This window comes from Trachinotus anak, unplaced genomic scaffold, assembly GCF_046630095.1.
Source record: "Trachinotus anak isolate AG129_WGS33_773 ecotype Australia unplaced genomic scaffold, CSIRO_AGI_Tana_v1 ptg000003l, whole genome shotgun sequence".
NCBI lineage: Eukaryota > Metazoa > Chordata > Actinopteri > Carangiformes > Carangidae > Trachinotus > Trachinotus anak.
Window position 1 is genome coordinate 10,467,601 of NW_027273854.1, and position 15,806 is coordinate 10,483,406.

Here is a 15,806-nt window from a genome sequence, read left to right on the forward strand (position 1 = left end):
GCTTGCAGCTGAATTTTGTTTCCATTTTAATGTGTTTCCAGTCATTTAACGTTGTGTCGCAGTTCCTCACTGCGGCCACCGGTGGGCAGTAGCCACTCATTATTCCTTCTAAATACATTCAGGTCATCCGTGTCCACCAACGAGCTTCAAAACCTATGTTCAAGACACAATACCATACTTACATTTCCTCTGAAACCTTTAAAAATAATACTACAAATGTACATATAAATTGGAAATTGTGTTATTATTATTATAAATACATGTATTTATTTATTATTTGTAACGCTTTGCTGCAAATGAGGTACAGCTGTGAAGAGAGAAACGGGGGAGACTGAGGGCGAGAGGAAGTGTAGCTATACGAAGTGTTTTTATTATTAGTCAAGATTGGACTGCTTCACAGGAAGTCAGATTCACTGAAAAGTGCATGACTTTACATTCTTGAAACATAAATAATGAAGACTGATGCACTGTGAGCTGTGTGTTTGCAGTAAAAGGAGATCATCAGGTCCATGGCAGGCAGCGTGAGCTTCAGTGTCGACATTTGTCAAATGGATTCTGACTACGAGTAAGTTCTCTTTCAAATTTTTATTTGAAGGCTCAAGGGTTGTTGCACTTTTTTTTTTTTTTTTTTTTTTTTTTTTGCTGTACTTTTGTTTTTAGATAAACAAAATATGTTTGTCAAGACTCACTGTTGTTAGGGCAGTAAGTAAGTGTTCCCAAATTGTGCTACTAATTATCTAATATTTATAATCTATTTCTTCTTCTTTCTTTGAACATGGAAAGGTCAATGCCCTTCCAGCAAACGTACCTGGGCTACATGGTAGTAGGAAACATTGTTGAGAGACTTGCAGCTTTCCAGTCATTTTGGACTTAACTGTCTTTGCATGTACTTAATATAATTTTTGAGGCCTCTTGCAATCTGGGTCTGATGGTTACTGTCCTGCAGGAACCTGGAAGAAGGTGAACCAGGTCAGGACTCATTCCTCCAGCATGTCAGAGAACCAGCAGCCAGCGCCCAGACGTGCCCTGAAACCCTACAGATGGATGTGGTTAGAGAATGCACAGGTACAAGTGCAGAATTGCTGTAATTTACTGCTACAAAAGTCTTTTAAACTGGAATTTAAATTTCAATATCTACAGACTGAAAGACTTACAGGCTGAGTAGCATTTACTGCTGGTGATTATTAAAGTTCACTTAAATGTAAACACGTTTGTTTAAAATATTGAATGTGCACAGTCATTATCGTAAAGCCAATGACACTGAGGACATTGTGGTTGTCTGAAAACGTTTCAAAATAATGTTTCTTTCAGATAGCTTTTCAACAGAGGGAGATGGCATGGGAGATGAGGCTCATGACACAGAGGAGATCAGCTGTTTGCAGAGGCACCACTGGTCGGCTGCTACTCTAAATGTCCTCTCTTCAATGCCAAGTCGCACGGCTGGTGAGGATGATGTGGTTTTGTTTTGTTTTTTCTTCTGTATGTGTTGCCACCAGGTGTTGAAATCTCTCTGTGGCGGTTTAAAAAAAAAAAAAAAAAGAGAGAGAGAGAGAGAGAGAGAGAGGGAAAAAAAATGAATTGTTTGTTGACGGTGTTCATTTACAAACCTAAAGTAAAAATTGTCCATTGCCCACACAGGGCAAAATACTGCTGCAGTCAATTCTCGGCGTTCCCAGCTACGACGATCCCAGAAAACCTCCCGCGATTCTTCTCATCCATCTCGACTGATCCAGGTTGACTTTAGTGAGGACGATGTGGAGGAAATCAGTACTGAAGGTGAACAGGAGAAGCTGGCGTCCAGCCTCCGAGGCCTGTCAGTAAGCGAGGGCGTGGGCAAGCTGCGAGCCATGCCGCTTAGCCTGACAGATAAGATGGAGATCAGGTACATATGACACTGTAGACATGAAATTACCTGCAGATTAAAGCAACTAGAACTGTAGTTACAAATGCTTGTTTCTAACAACTGCTTCCCCTATCCTTTATTAGGCGACTTGCTTTCAGTGACATACCTCAGAGTATACTCATCAGTAGAAATATTCCATGCTGCAGTAATCTCAGCATGTACGTTTCGAGGGTGAGTAGTGTGCTCCACATGACAAAGTATAATTTATTGCTCTTTGTGTGTATCAGTCCCTCACTTGTGTTTTTCTCTGCTCAGACTTGGCGTCACTGCCAGTTCAGCTGCCTCCCCGTCCTCAGTTCCCTCCAGCTGTGGCATTCAGCCATGAAGCGACTGAGTGGACGTTTCGGGACCGGAGTGCTCTCCTACTTCCTGTTTCTCCGAACCCTCCTGCACTTTAACCTCCTGCTCTTCATCGTCAATGGCCTGTTCCTGGTCTTCCCTCAAGCCATCCACCCTCCTCCTCTTTATGACTCTCATCTTGACAATTTCACTGGCCTTGAGCTGCTCACAGGCACGGTAGGATGGCCGTGCATTACATCAGAGCAGTGTATACATGTTTTTTTCTTTGGCACGCTCTTGAACAGGATCTCCCTTCTACCTGCTATCTCTGACAGGGTTCCCTCTCTCGGAGTGTGATGTTTTACGGCTACTACACCAACAATGACATCAGAACTTGTCAAGCTGTTGACTCAACCCCTGGTTCGGCTGGTGTATCACCTATCACCATCTGTGATACAGACAGGCCCCAGAGAGTGTCATACAGCATACCTGCAGCTTACCTCTTTACCATCGTCGTCACCTTCTTCATTATCTGCATGGTCTTGGTGTACAGGTTGGACAATAAGTGAATTATTCATGCATTCATTTCAATTTAGTCCATGTATGTTGACTGTATGACTGTATTGTTCTCCTGCAGCATGTCCAAGTCCTTCGGGAGAAGTTTTCATGTCCTCAAGTCTAATGGGAATCTGGCAGTAAGAGTTTTTTGCACCTGGGACTTTAAACTCAGCAAGACGACATCTGTCAGACTTCAGTCTGAGAAAATCAGCACGCAACTCAAAGTACGCAATCGTGTGAATATTTTATCACACTCACTTAAGTGTGAATGTGTGAATGGATTTCAGAAGCCCAGGTTATGGTTCCTCATTTTCTCTCCAAAATGAAGCATAAATGTGAGCTTATAAACTGCCTAAAGCCTGAACGTATAATGTTTCAAAATCATTGTAAAACTGAGAACAATCTTGAATAATACTATTCGACAGGTTCAATGTCATGCGTGGCCACTTTGTGACATTACTGCTACATAAACTTAGTTTTAGTGCAGTAGTTTCACACGCAGGGAGTTTTAATGATGCATTTCCCATGCTGCACAGTGAGGCTAAAGAAGGCCATTTTCTCAAAACTGTTTTTATAAATATCTGTTTAGAAATACAATTGATGGCAGTTGCCACAGTTAATAAAGTTGAGACAAAACTAGCACATCAGTTTCAACACATTGCGAAGATCAGTCAAATGTTGCTGGCTCAACATCACAGACTCTGCTTTCCCGACAGGAGCTTCTCTCTGAGATGATCCATGGAGAAGACGAAAAGACCTGCATGCAGCGATTCCAGCACATCATAGTGCATCTGTTGGCATGGGTTATATGTCTAGCCAGTATCTTCCTGGGTGCCTTGGGAGTCCACTATCTGTCAGAGGTTAGAGGAAACTGTGCAACCAGGCAAAACAGTTATCATGCATATCTGAGCGACTAACATCTTCTTGAGAATGACACAGAAATAACTGATATAAATCACCTCCCCACCGCAGGGTATATAGTTCTCCTTTTTCTTTCCTGTCAGATGGTTTACATGCTTTGTTTTTCTCCTGTCCGATGATTATGCAAAACTATTACGTGTGAGAATGATCTTTGTCAAGATATTGGAGGAGTTAAACAAAAATAAAAACACATGCCACCCCATCTAAAATGTAAATTTTATCTACTGATCAGAATACTGAGGAAACTGAATTTATCAAGAACATGAACTGCATGTTTATTTTCCCCACCATGCATGTTTCTCATTAGTTTCTGTTGTGCAAATAAGAAATGGAAGTTAAATTTTGCTCACAGACAAGAGCTTTGAAGTGCAAATGACACAAGCTTCTGCTGCTGTATTGAAAGTGAAGTTTACAGGCTTCTTATTATAGTTATTATAGTTATCGTAGTTATATTTGACTCTTGTGTTTGCTAGATGACTATCACCATTTTCTTCTTTATTTTCAAAAATCTTGTATGTTTACTGCTGGATAAACCTTGGTAATCCAAATCCAAGCACTCTTCACTCTTCACTGCTTCAGTGTCGTTCCCAAATGAAGCAGATTCATAGACTTTTGAGTCCTCATAGAAGAAAAGGTGGAACTAATAATAACATTTTTTTGATGTTGCATTCCAGCATTTAGCCTACTACAATGCAATGCACCAATCAGTAAAGTCAAATCTCATTAAAAAGGTCATGAGGTGGCTGGTCTGCAGCCCTCACTGTGAGTTTTGTCCATCCCTTCACAGGCCACCATAAAGCAGGGTCTTGTCAGAGAAATTCAGCTGCTGCTCTTGTCTGCAGTGGTGTCGGGCATTAACCTGTTACTTCCTGGCCTCTTCAACCTGTGTGCCTGGATAGAAAAACATGACTCACCCAGTGTCTGTGTCTATGTCTCCATCTTCAGGTGAGAAGAAGAACTTGTTTGGTACATGGCAACAAGTAGACTTTTACCATAGTTTCAAGTTCACAATTTTTGAATTTACCCACTCTTTTCAATCTGGAGCTTTCAATGTCTTAATATAATTTTGGAAGCTTTAATTATACCCACCATAACAACTGAAAAAGCACATTTTGATATATTATGTATATATATATTATGGTATTATGTCTCTGAATAAACATAAATCAGGAGTCAAAGTGATTTGCTGAACATATATACAATGTATAAAAAGCTCCGTCTTCCGATCTATGTAGTATTTGTGTTGTTTCCTATTTACCAGAGGAATCACTACCTATAAAATTGGTGGTGAATTTGTTAACTTGAGAAGATGTATGGCAACTAATATAACTTTTTTTTTTTTTTAATCATTTGAAGTATTGTGTTGTGTATTTTTTCATAATGGCTATTTTCATCAAATGGAAAGTTCAGTGTTTCGGCATAATTTTCTCAGGAACCTGTTGTTGAAGATCAGTATTGTTGGAGTGCTGTGCTACCGCTGGCTGGGAAGAATAGCTGTGGAACCAGAAAGTCATGGTCTAAAGGTCACAACATTTTCATAACTGAACCTTGTATAATTATAGTTTTGGAGTTGCATGAGGAATCCTGTTAGAACTCAATATTTGATAAGATGTTAAGTTGTGGCCTTGTTGGTGCATATGATATCTGTGAAACAACCTTTTTGCAGATTCTTTAGATTTATGTGTCTCTGTTGTCCACAGTGCTGGGAAACTTTTGTGGGCCAAGAACTGTATCGTTTGCTCCTGATGGACTTTTTCTTCACGGTGCTTTACACTTTTTTGGGAGAGTTCCTGTGGAGGTGAGTTGGTTGCTTTACCCACGAGTCATGCAACTTGGTTTTGCTAAAAGCATTTTCTTTCTGCTAAGCTAACCTGATATCTTCCTTCTAGGCTCTATTACAAGCAAGTGCTGAAAAGGGACAGGAAGCCAGTGTTTGACATTGCTCGTAATGTGCTGGAGCTCATATATGGACAAACTCTCACTTGGTAAATACACAACATTACACCACATTTTTGAAACCATCACATGTTTAACAAGAAAGGTGAATTAAACATGAATTGTCTTCTGTTCGTCCCAGGCTCGGGGTGCTGTTTGCCCCACTTCTTCCTGCAGTTCAAATCATAAAACTGCTTGTGCTGTTTTACATGAAGAAGGTTTGTATAGCTGTTGTTGTTTCAGCATCACACAGTGTGTCTGGGTTGGATAACAAACGTAACATTCTTTCTCTGGTTTCTTCCCCAGAGCAGTCTGATGCTCAACTGTCAGGCCTCCAGAAAGCCCTGGAGGGCCAGTCAGATGACAACACTGTTCATCTCTCTTTTGTGGTTTCCATCATTTCTTGGTGCTTTAGTGTCTGTCACTTATACTATTTGGACGTGAGTGCAACAAACATGATGACTTAATGACTGTGATGCTCACAAGCAATTTCTACACTGAAAGGCATGTGTGAATTCCGCAGCTTTAGACACACATAGCTTTCTAAATACCTGTCGGAGCAAAATGACAGCCCCATATTTTTCACCAGATACTACCCTTAAAGTAGGCTGCGGATGTAATTTGCATTTTTCTCCTTGTAAAAAGGAGGTGGTGAGGGTTTTGTTGACAGGCTTCTTTGCCTGGGGCCTCCATGAGTCAAGGATTCTTCTCTCTTGCACATTTAAAATGTTTAAAATATAAAATATTTTATATATATATATATATATATATAGAGAGAGAGAGAGAGAGAGAGAGAGAGAGAGAGAGAGAGAGAGAGAGAGAGAGAGAGAGAGAGAGAGAGAGAGAGAGAGAGAGAGAGAGAGAGAGAGAGAGAGAGAGAGAGAGAGAGAGAGAGAGAGAGAGAGAGATATGTGTGTGTGTTTATTATAACAAATCAATGAGCCACACAAGTGTACTAATATATTACTTGATTATGATGATGTACAGCTGAAAGTGGTCCCCAACAAATCTTGTTTATTCCCTATAATGTTTGCTTAAAAATATAGCACCAAGCTTTTTGAAGCAATGATTGGTCTTTTTAAAAATTAAACTTTTAATACTGTATTTCTGACCAATGTTTAAAGGAATATGTTGGCCCAAATGTGAAACTATTCCTTTAAAGATTTACTGTAGGGTCCAAAAATAGTCTCAGACTTTTGGCCTCATTGAATGTCCTCGGAGGTGAATGGGGCTGAGGCTGTGCATCATCTTTTCATCTCTTATATCCAATTAACTTGAGTTTGGAGCCTAAACAGTTCCAAAGGTACTACTGTCTAAACAGTGACAGACTGCAATATATCTTAAAAATCTGTCCATCTGTCCACAGGATTAAACCCTCAGCAGGGTGCGGCCCTTTCAGGAATTTCACCACAATGTTTGAGTCAGGGAAGCTGTCGGCCCAGGAGCTGAAGGACTCCCACCCAATCCTGTCTTGGCTCATTTGGGTGTACAACTGTGTGGTGGAGAACCCATTGTTCATATTCATCGCCTCTGGAGTCTTTCTGTGAGTGGTAACAAGATTACAAACAATTTTTATAGAAATTGTCCAGTTTCCACAATCATTTTTTAATACTTCTTATGCTCTTTTAATTTGAACTTATGGTTTCTGCTTTTTTCAGAATGGTGATCTACTTTCACATTCAAGTTGTCGATGGCCAAAGGATAATCATCAGTCGGTTAGAAAAGCAAATTGAAAATGTATGCATAATGATTTTTTTTTTTTTTTTTTTAAAACAACATGGCTAGAGTCTACAGCCACGCTAGCAGCTCTGTAAGGCTGTATTTAGGCACAGCTAACTTATGCTAACAGGCTCACAGTGATAACGCCGACATGATGATGTCTGGCAGGTGTGATATTTAAAATGTTCACCATTTTAGTTTCGTATGTTACCATGCTAACATCTGCTCATTAGCACTAAACACAAAGTGCAGCTAAGGCTGATAGCAATGTGATTCATTTTACAGGTATTTGATCATAAACCATTGGACAACTAGAATTTTTTATCTGATGATGACACTAGAGGAAAGTTATTATAATTCATTCTGAAGGGGACATGAAGGTTGGAACAAAATTATGTGGTAATCCATACATAGGCTAGTAGATGTTAAGATATTTCAGCTGATAGGTGAAAAATCTGGCCTTCTCGAAGTGCCTGTGGGAAAATTAGAGGATGACCACAGTCTGCAGGAATCATTCTTCTGTTACTTCCATCCATTGAGCCATGCCACTAGAATGGCTAAAAATGCATGACTTTTGTAGTCTACAGCAAATTGAAATATATGTTTTTTATATATATATATATATATATATATATTGTGTGTGTGTGTGTGCTTTCTTTTATATACAGGAGGGTAAGGATAAAAAGTTCCTTATCACCCAGTTGCAAGCCACTTGTGAGCGGAGTAATCTGGTGTCCTGTCATAGATAAGGTGGGTAGTGTCAGTACTGTGTAGTATTGTGAATGTAATTTATCTTGTCACTGTTCTAATGACTGCACTTATGATGACAAAAGGTATTTGACAGCACCATCTTCCATGTAAAACGTTTTCCTGTTTTTTTTTTTCCTCACTATGTGGCTGAACAACATTCACATCATGAAGATATGATCTCAACAACAACAAGCATCTCAGCTTTGATCTCATCTATGTCAAGATGGTTGTCAACATTATTGGGAATATCACCGCCAATCTACAAGGAGAACAAAAGCAGAAGCAAAATCTGTAACTATAGAGTTCAAATATATATTCTGTTTGAGCCCTTGATGTGCTGAATGAACACAACAAACTGAATTACTGGCTGTTAGTGCTAGAATGGAGCCATTTATATTTATTAATAATTTAAGAGAATAAATTAAGAGCTATTATTGTATGTCTGGATGTTTTTTTTTTTTTTTTTTTTAAATTTGTAGTTATTATTTGTAGATTCTGTTTAGTTTTAGTTTATGAATGATGAATAGATAAAATAAATTGGTTTGAACACATCTGTGTTGTTGGAATGAGGAACTCTCTTGATGTATTTATGCCAAATTAGACAAGTATCATCTGTCCCTTCTCTGAAAACATTTTTCCTTTATCTGATTGGCCCTAATACAAGTGTTTCTCTGTAATTCACCTGAACACATACATGTAATAATCACCACTTTTGTTAGGGTATTTGATTCAGATTTTGCACTTTAATGTTGCATTTCCTGCCAGAATTGACTGCCATTTAATAATTTGTAGCATGCATATTGCTCTTTTACATTAATCCAGCAGAACGGGTAATAAACACATTCACATACCATGCATACATCTATACACCTGTTCTAAACACAACTTGCTTCCTGCAGCTGTGTCCAAGTTTCCTCAGACACACTTTCAAATTGAATAATAATCAAGGAAATTTTGTCTAAAAAAATTCCTTGATTATTAGTAATACACAAGCTGGAAATTAGTGTTTTGTCTCAATCCCGTAATAGCATATTTTAGCATTGACACATTTTTTCCCCTGGCTGCAGAACAAGTTGGGTAACTTTTTGACCAGTCACACACATTCCTTCTGTAAAAGTAGGAGGTGATTTCCTTATTGAATGGTACCTATGAACAACAAATTCACCTCACAGCAGGTTATTCTGTTCTGTACTTTTGAAGAGCAGGTTCATCTCACGTCAACATCTCAATAATAACCTCAGGTAAGCTTTCTTGATTTCATTCCCCATCTGTGAAGAAAATAAGATTGTAAAATACTATGTTCCTAATTTGCAGAAATGTATTATGTTTTTCAAATCCTTATTGGAACATTCTCATATTGTTTTATTTTTCTACTTTTATAATCAATTTACAGCCTTCTGCACAACAATTAACATGGGAGAGACCACAGCATCTAAAAGAAGAGTGTACATCAAGCTTCCAAAGAAATACATGGGTGGTTTGGCTGAACATTATGAACTGGTGACCTTTTCTGTCATTTGTATTTTTACAATTAGCATCACTTATTTTTTCAGGCTACAACTTGCCATGATGCTCATGATTTTCTGTTATTAAACAGGACCATGGACTGGTGGTAAAAGAGCTGAACCCTTGCTTAAATGAAGGATATATACGAGCTTACTTTAGAGAATGGGGCACCATCACAGCATGTAAGGTAAAGACTGAAAAAATACAATTTTATTAGTGCCTTTGTTTTTTTTCAGTAAATTCCACTTTTCTGTTGAATTGGATTGCAGATTATGAAATGCTCAAAGTCACAGAAAAACAAGACAATGGCCTATGTGAGGTTTTCTGCAGAGGATGAAGCAGACAGAGCAGACTGGGCTGGTCCTCACTTTATTGGAGGCACTGAAGTGGAAGTGAAAAGAGTTGTTAGTCCAAAGGTGAGTAGGCTTTACCCCAGTGTTTCTCTCCTCCTGTCAGAGCCTAACGGACATATAAATAGAAATCTTAATCCTGTGCAAAGAAATGCAGATTGACAGTATTTAATTTAAAAGTACATTTGCTGTGTGCATCTTCAAGCTGACTGTAAAAAAAATCTGCCTTTCAGATGGAGGAGGATTCAGAGGAGGAGATCACCACAGCCCCTGCTATACCAAGACCACGCCGTTCAATGGGTCTGGGCTACATACTCGAAGATGCCCAGTGGTTAGATGATGATATGAATAAATAAACAAATACTTTGCAATGCCATTTCTGTTTCAGGAGAGTTTTGTGTTTTGTCAAGATAAGATACTTTATATAGCTTTGCCTCACATCATTGTTCTTAAGGTGTGTAACTATTCTTAAATAAAGAAGTGAATGGTTTTGACAGCTTCAGTGTTGATTTTTCTCTTTCCTTCCTCTTACATCGCCTCTTTTTGTCTAAAAGATGAGAGAAATATAAAACAAACTATACAAAATAAAGTATTCACAAATCAAATTAAAATGTCTACATTGCCTTTGTAAGAAAAGTGAAAAATGATGTGCTGTAATTTCCCTTTTTTCATACCCTATATCGATAATACAAACAAACATTTTCGTGGGAGGCTAAAACCATACAGTCTGAACTTATATATTATATATTATACTTTTTAATTTCGTAAGTCATTTACCTTCTATGTGATAGTTTCTGTGATCTGTGAGCCAGCAGTGTCTCATCCTGACTGCAGTTCACCAGCCTGTCATCCGCTCACAACAACCGCCTCATTATTTTATAGATTATTTAATGACCTTCACTGTGTCAGCGGGTTAAACTGATAACTGACTCCGGCCTGGATGCAGCGTCCTCCGGGTCAGCAGCGGTGGCCTGAGGTGCTGCAGCCCGCTCCCCCTCTCTGTCCCTGGGGGGAAGAACCGTCCTGGACGTCCTCATCATCGCCTCTCTAACTCCCCACGTCCTCAGTGTGTGTTCAGTATACAGTTTGCTAAATGTCCAGTGGCATTCATCATTTAAATTAAATCTTTATAAAAAATAATTTTGATATATTTTTCATTTTCAAATCAAATATCTGTGAAATAGAACAGTGAAAAATAGAAAAAGGGCTAAGTAATGACGGGACATAAAGCATAACTACAGCCCTGCACAGTTTTGGTTGTTTTTTGGGTTTTTTTTTTTAAAGAAGACATGCCGTATAAATATGCTTCTCAATGAGGGAAAGTAAATGTAATAACTTTATCTGATGAGTTGTAGTTATCTGTCACATGCAGCATCCATATCTTAAAATTGCCTAAAAGACAATTTAAACTTAATATTTTTATTACTTATTATTTTTTTTAAATGTTGATTCCAATGTGACTTTAGGCTCTAAAGCTTCAAACTGAATGTTGTTGCTGTTGCCGTTTTAAATCCGCGGTGTAAAGCCCCGGGCCGGTCCTGTATTAGTCTGTTAAACATCAGTCCGCTAGCAGAGCACTCGTGAACGCGCAGCGCCACATCGAGAACGTTTTTCGCTCGTTCTCATCGCCCAAAGGCACGGTGGGAGTGACACTACTGCGCAGTCTCTATGGGCCGCATAACGCGGAAGTAACCCGGAAGACAGAAACTTTTTCGGCGTATGCGCCAGGCGAGCAACTCGTATTGAACTGAATGGGCGCCATTTTTAGATCCGGCATCCAGGTCTAATTATACATCCGTGTTTACTGTCCACAGAGGACTGTGCGACTGACGTCAGAGATTAACGGCCAATCCCTATGCAGAGCGCCAAGTTCCTCTCACAGTATCGAAAAACATGGCGGAGCCGGGCGCAGAAATAAGCTTCAAAAAGGTAAAAGCAAGAACATTGCTCACTTGATAATGATTTTTAAAATACTTCCTTGGTATTAAGCTTTTTCTAAAAGTTTTTTCTTTGTCGCTGAATTGCATTTTTCACGTCCATTAAACATTCACACCGACACTGTTAACAGTGCATATAAGTCATTACTTATTTACACGTCGCGAAGATATTATCCAGTGGATTAGCAAAATATATACGCCGAACGGAAGAGCAGTTCATAATCATGCGAATTATTAGTGTTGCTTACGGCAATAACCTCTGTTACTTTCGCCGAAACACCAAAGCCCATTAAATTTACATTTTTTCGAAGGCAGTTTGGTATGAGGACGGCACGTACAAGGACAAACCAGCAAAATGGCAAAATAAAAGATAATATGTTGTCCGTAAAGTCAAATGAGAGCTTTTTCAAATTGAGTAATTATTTTTGTACCAGATTTATATTCATGCCTATACAAAAACCGTTCTGTCGTCAATAACAGCCAAAAGTTCTGGTGTTTTTAGTAAACCTCATGGCTACTATCCCCAGAAACATTGTACGTTATAATGTGCTGAATTCTTCTTACTTACAGGACACAGTGAGCAAACTCTTGTCAGCTTTCTTCAAGGAGGATAAAACCAAACGTGAGTTTTATAAATATTGTCCTGATTTAAGTGAGTTCTGCCAAACTGTTGTGGTGGATTTTATTTGTAACTCTACAAATTCAACAGATCTCTCTGTGTTACAGTTAGTGGGGATGCTGCATTGCTCATGGCAGAGATGCTAAAAATATTTGTCCAAGGTAAGAAGTTATGTTTGATACAGTTGTACAGAGTCTGATGCTGCACCTAATTGCTCAATGAATCTGTTACTCTCATTTCAGAGGCTGCTGCAAGATCACAGAAACAAGCTGGATCTGAGGACTGTGACCAAGTAGATATCGAGCACTTTGAAAAGATCCTACCTCAGCTGGTACGTAGCTCAACAGGCTCAACAGAATAATTAATGGTCAAACACTTATCCTCTATTTGAGTTACCATTCTTTACCCTGTTGATAAAGTACTGTTGATTTATTGTTTTAATTACTGTATATATTTTACAGTGTAAACTTTGACTCTTAATGAATGTGGCTTAGGTTCATAACCAACCAATCTACTGTATGTGAAATTTAGTGCCTACAAGTGCGGCTTTAAATGAATGAGTTTGGTTAAATCTAGTTCTCTGCTAGTATTTTGCTTGCTATACAAATGCTGATTGGACACAAGAGTAAAATGAACATAAGACAAGCCTCAACAGTGCATCATTGATGCACAAAAATATTTCCTTTCCAGTATTAATTTCATGGTTTTTCATCTCTTTTGCAATTCAGCTGCTGGACTTCTAGCACTGTGGTGCCACAAGATGGAGCCAACGTGCTGCCTGTGTGTCCCTACTGCAGTCCCACAGTTTCAGTTCCTGCAGCTGCAAGTTCGCTTTAACTGATGTTTATTTATTTAAAAAAAATTTTTTTGTATAACTGCAATTTCATAATCACACAAATCTGAGATTACACTGGAATTTTTGTTCTGTATTCAGTTGAGTTGTGTGATTTTTAAGTAGAAAGCAGCAGTACTGTCCACACACCTCCATGCCACCACCAATAAGGCCCACCTGTGCTCCTCTATGCAACAACAGGTGCTTCCAGCATGCTCCATGGCGCCCTTCATCAAAGCCTCCTGGAGCAGTTGGAAGCAATTAGAGTAATAAGGGGAGCAGCCAGTCCCTTAGATGATGACAAGTGCCAGGAAAAAAGGAGTACCCCCTCCGGCCACTTTGAAGTTCCCTTTTGCTGTCCTGCGATGTTTAGTTAGAGGTGGGGGGAAGGGCAAAGGGGACCTCTGGCACAGGGGGAAAGTTGAATGGGAGTGTGCATGCACGAATGTGTGCGTGTGTTAGCCAAACATGGCAAGAGACCACACGCATAGATATTCTGTTTGAAAGGAAACATAACAAAACACATTGGAACATGGTCCAAGAGGAGCAGGGTGTAATTCTGAAGGTAAATAAACAAAACAGGCGAGTAGTAGAGGTGCTTTCTCTCCTTTCATCACAGCAGAGGGGGGAAGTTGGGACTGCAAGGGAGAGGGTAATGTGGGGTTTTCTAACCCAAGTGCCTCTGATGGTTTTCCACCAGCGATGTATTTGACCAACGTGTCTTCACTATGAGTCAGCATAGCTGTACAACATCTCACACTATTTATTTGTGTTGCTCTTGGGTGACTCACTGTGCTTACAAATGCCGCTCAGATACAGCTGGAAGCAACTTAGGCTTAAGTCAAGAGCCCAGGCTCGGGTAGGTGCTCAAGGACTCAGCACCTGGAATTTGACCCAGCACCTTTTTAGTAGGGCCCAGATTGGATTTGTGTTTCCCGGGGGCAACTTCCACAGCAGGCCTTCAGGATGTTTGGTTGAATGATGTTGAGATGAATGATACTACGAGGACCATTAAAAACGACTTTTTGTGAGGAAAATAATTTGTTGGGTCAATAATTACAATCTTTAATAAAAGCAAGCCTTGCCCTCCAGTTTTATGAAATATTGTAAACTGCAGAGTCACTGCTCATGCAGATGTGATGCTGCTCTTTTTTATTACCAGATACTGAACTAAATGATCTAATTGGAAAAAAAACAACAATACATCCTATACAACAATACATTACTTGTTACCATGGTAAAATATGAATTTTATTATGTAGCAATTGGAGTACATAGCCTTTCTGGAGGTTTACTAGAGCTGTGCTGGATCCTCTCCCACTGTTAATCCTTGCAGATGAAATAAAAATAATTATTCTCTTGGATCTCACTGATTTTCTTTTTTCTTTTCCACAATATGGGTTGTTGGAGGGTCTCTGTACTGGCAAAGTAGTGCACTACTGTACAACTTTTCTCCTTATGCATCTTAGTGGAACAAATTACATCTGAAGCCAGTATTATTAAACATACGAAAGCAGTTAGGACAAGAATAGGGAGGGGCGTTGAAGACAGTAATGAGTTAAAGCTTTTCTTGATCATACATTAAAGGCAGGGAGTGTCGACAGCTAGTCCAGACGCTTTGGAGAAGCTCTGGAGTGAGAGGCCTTTCCCAGGAGACAGAGACTGATCTGTCTCCAGCCTTCTGGCTTGTCTTTGGACAGCGCAGCACATGGGATAAGGCCCTCATCATTGCTTGAAGATATCTGCCTGATTGTAGCCAGTTGTAGCCATCAATATCAGTACCGATTTTATAGAAGCACAAGTGTCTGCCAGCACAAATCTATATCTTATACCTGTGTGTCTTCAGCCAATAGCACTTCTTTTATCAGTGCAATTGATGTGTTAGGGACAACACTTGACCCTTGGACAGTTTAAATAAGTGGTTATCTTAAAAAAAATAAAAAATCACACCATTATGATAAAATAAAACGAAACTTGTCCACTTGTATGTACTGGCAATGCCTAATCTCTGTAGGCTTCCTATACATTTTCAATACAAATACAAATAGAGAGTGTATCTGCACACAAGTCTGGTCATGATAATCATGGTTTAGGGTGATGTTTGTCTGGGGTGGAGTTGTCTGCATCGTCCTTCAGAGTCCCTGTGAGGGTACGTTAGGATTATGTCAGATTTCACTACTTAATTCCCCACTCACTAGTCTGTGTTTTTTTTCCTCTGTTAGAATGACACAACTTCGCCCATCTCTCCAACTTTCTGTCGTCTCAAAGCTCCTTTCTTCTCGGGCCCAAACTACGGTCCCGTCTGTGACAAGTGATCATAATACACCCATTTCTCTGACTACTGGCTTTTCTGAGATGGGCAAGCAGTCGACAACATCCAAGCAGGCAAAATGTGAAATGTTTGAGCTACAAAGTTTATTGGCGTGTATGGCACATAAAACATTCACTTTTACCAGGAATTTGTGCATAAAAATATTTTTACTGTACTATATACATC

At 39.3% G+C, this 15,806-nt stretch overlaps 3 protein-coding genes across 3 annotated transcripts; all 3 read left to right on the forward strand.

The window, feature by feature from the left end:
* The first annotated feature begins 112 nt into the window (after nucleotides 1-112).
* Nucleotides 113-8,356, forward strand: LOC139616163 (transmembrane channel-like protein 6). Its single transcript, XM_071473572.1, has 19 exons — nucleotides 113-565; nucleotides 947-1,065; nucleotides 1,312-1,443; nucleotides 1,639-1,882; nucleotides 1,987-2,074; nucleotides 2,159-2,419; nucleotides 2,518-2,735; nucleotides 2,820-2,964; nucleotides 3,457-3,600; nucleotides 4,449-4,606; nucleotides 5,094-5,184; nucleotides 5,362-5,459; nucleotides 5,551-5,646; nucleotides 5,739-5,814; nucleotides 5,903-6,036; nucleotides 6,963-7,139; nucleotides 7,255-7,333; nucleotides 7,984-8,065; nucleotides 8,237-8,356. The coding sequence occupies exons 1-18, from the start codon at nucleotides 510-512 to the stop codon at nucleotides 8,062-8,064; spliced, it is 2,397 nt and encodes a 798-aa protein (XP_071329673.1). The 5' UTR covers nucleotides 113-509; the 3' UTR covers nucleotide 8,065; nucleotides 8,237-8,356.
* LOC139616180 (uncharacterized) lies at nucleotides 8,243-10,418 on the forward strand. The gene is made up of 6 exons (XM_071473573.1): nucleotides 8,243-8,356; nucleotides 9,271-9,306; nucleotides 9,459-9,565; nucleotides 9,663-9,758; nucleotides 9,841-9,987; nucleotides 10,155-10,418. Exons 1-6 carry the CDS (start codon nucleotides 8,281-8,283, stop codon nucleotides 10,275-10,277), a joined length of 585 nt encoding a protein of 194 aa, XP_071329674.1. The 5' UTR covers nucleotides 8,243-8,280; the 3' UTR covers nucleotides 10,278-10,418.
* A 1,195-nt stretch (nucleotides 10,419-11,613) lies between these two features.
* cenpx (centromere protein X) lies at nucleotides 11,614-14,673 on the forward strand. The gene is made up of 5 exons (XM_071473574.1): nucleotides 11,614-11,850; nucleotides 12,429-12,480; nucleotides 12,585-12,638; nucleotides 12,720-12,808; nucleotides 13,206-14,673. The coding sequence occupies exons 1-5, from the start codon at nucleotides 11,815-11,817 to the stop codon at nucleotides 13,218-13,220; spliced, it is 246 nt and encodes an 81-aa protein (XP_071329675.1). The 5' UTR covers nucleotides 11,614-11,814; the 3' UTR covers nucleotides 13,221-14,673.
* Nucleotides 14,674-15,806: the final 1,133 nt, after the last annotated feature.

What these genes read in the sequence shown, in the direction of transcription:
- LOC139616163 (XM_071473572.1), top strand. Translation starts at nt 510, where the DNA reads ATGGCAGGCAGCGTGAGCTTCAGTGTCGACATTTGTCAAATGGATTCT. An exon ending in CAAATGGATTCTGACTACGA is followed by an intron (nt 566 to 946) that starts GTAAGTTCTCTT and finishes ACTGTCCTGCAG; the next exon opens with GAACCTGGAAGAAGGTGAAC. An exon ending in TCAGCATGTACGTTTCGAGG is followed by an intron (nt 2,075 to 2,158) that starts GTGAGTAGTGTG and finishes TTCTCTGCTCAG; the next exon opens with ACTTGGCGTCACTGCCAGTT.
- LOC139616180 (XM_071473573.1), top strand. Translation starts at nt 8,281, where the DNA reads ATGTCAAGATGGTTGTCAACATTATTGGGAATATCACCGCCAATCTAC. An exon ending in CAAAAGCAGAAGCAAAATCT is followed by an intron (nt 8,357 to 9,270) that starts GTAACTATAGAG and finishes TTTGAAGAGCAG; the next exon opens with GTTCATCTCACGTCAACATC. An exon ending in CATCTCAATAATAACCTCAG is followed by an intron (nt 9,307 to 9,458) that starts GTAAGCTTTCTT and finishes ATCAATTTACAG; the next exon opens with CCTTCTGCACAACAATTAAC.
- cenpx (XM_071473574.1), top strand. Translation starts at nt 11,815, where the DNA reads ATGGCGGAGCCGGGCGCAGAAATAAGCTTCAAAAAG. An exon ending in CAAGGAGGATAAAACCAAAC is followed by an intron (nt 12,481 to 12,584) that starts GTGAGTTTTATA and finishes TCTGTGTTACAG; the next exon opens with TTAGTGGGGATGCTGCATTG. An exon ending in GCTAAAAATATTTGTCCAAG is followed by an intron (nt 12,639 to 12,719) that starts GTAAGAAGTTAT and finishes CTCTCATTTCAG; the next exon opens with AGGCTGCTGCAAGATCACAG.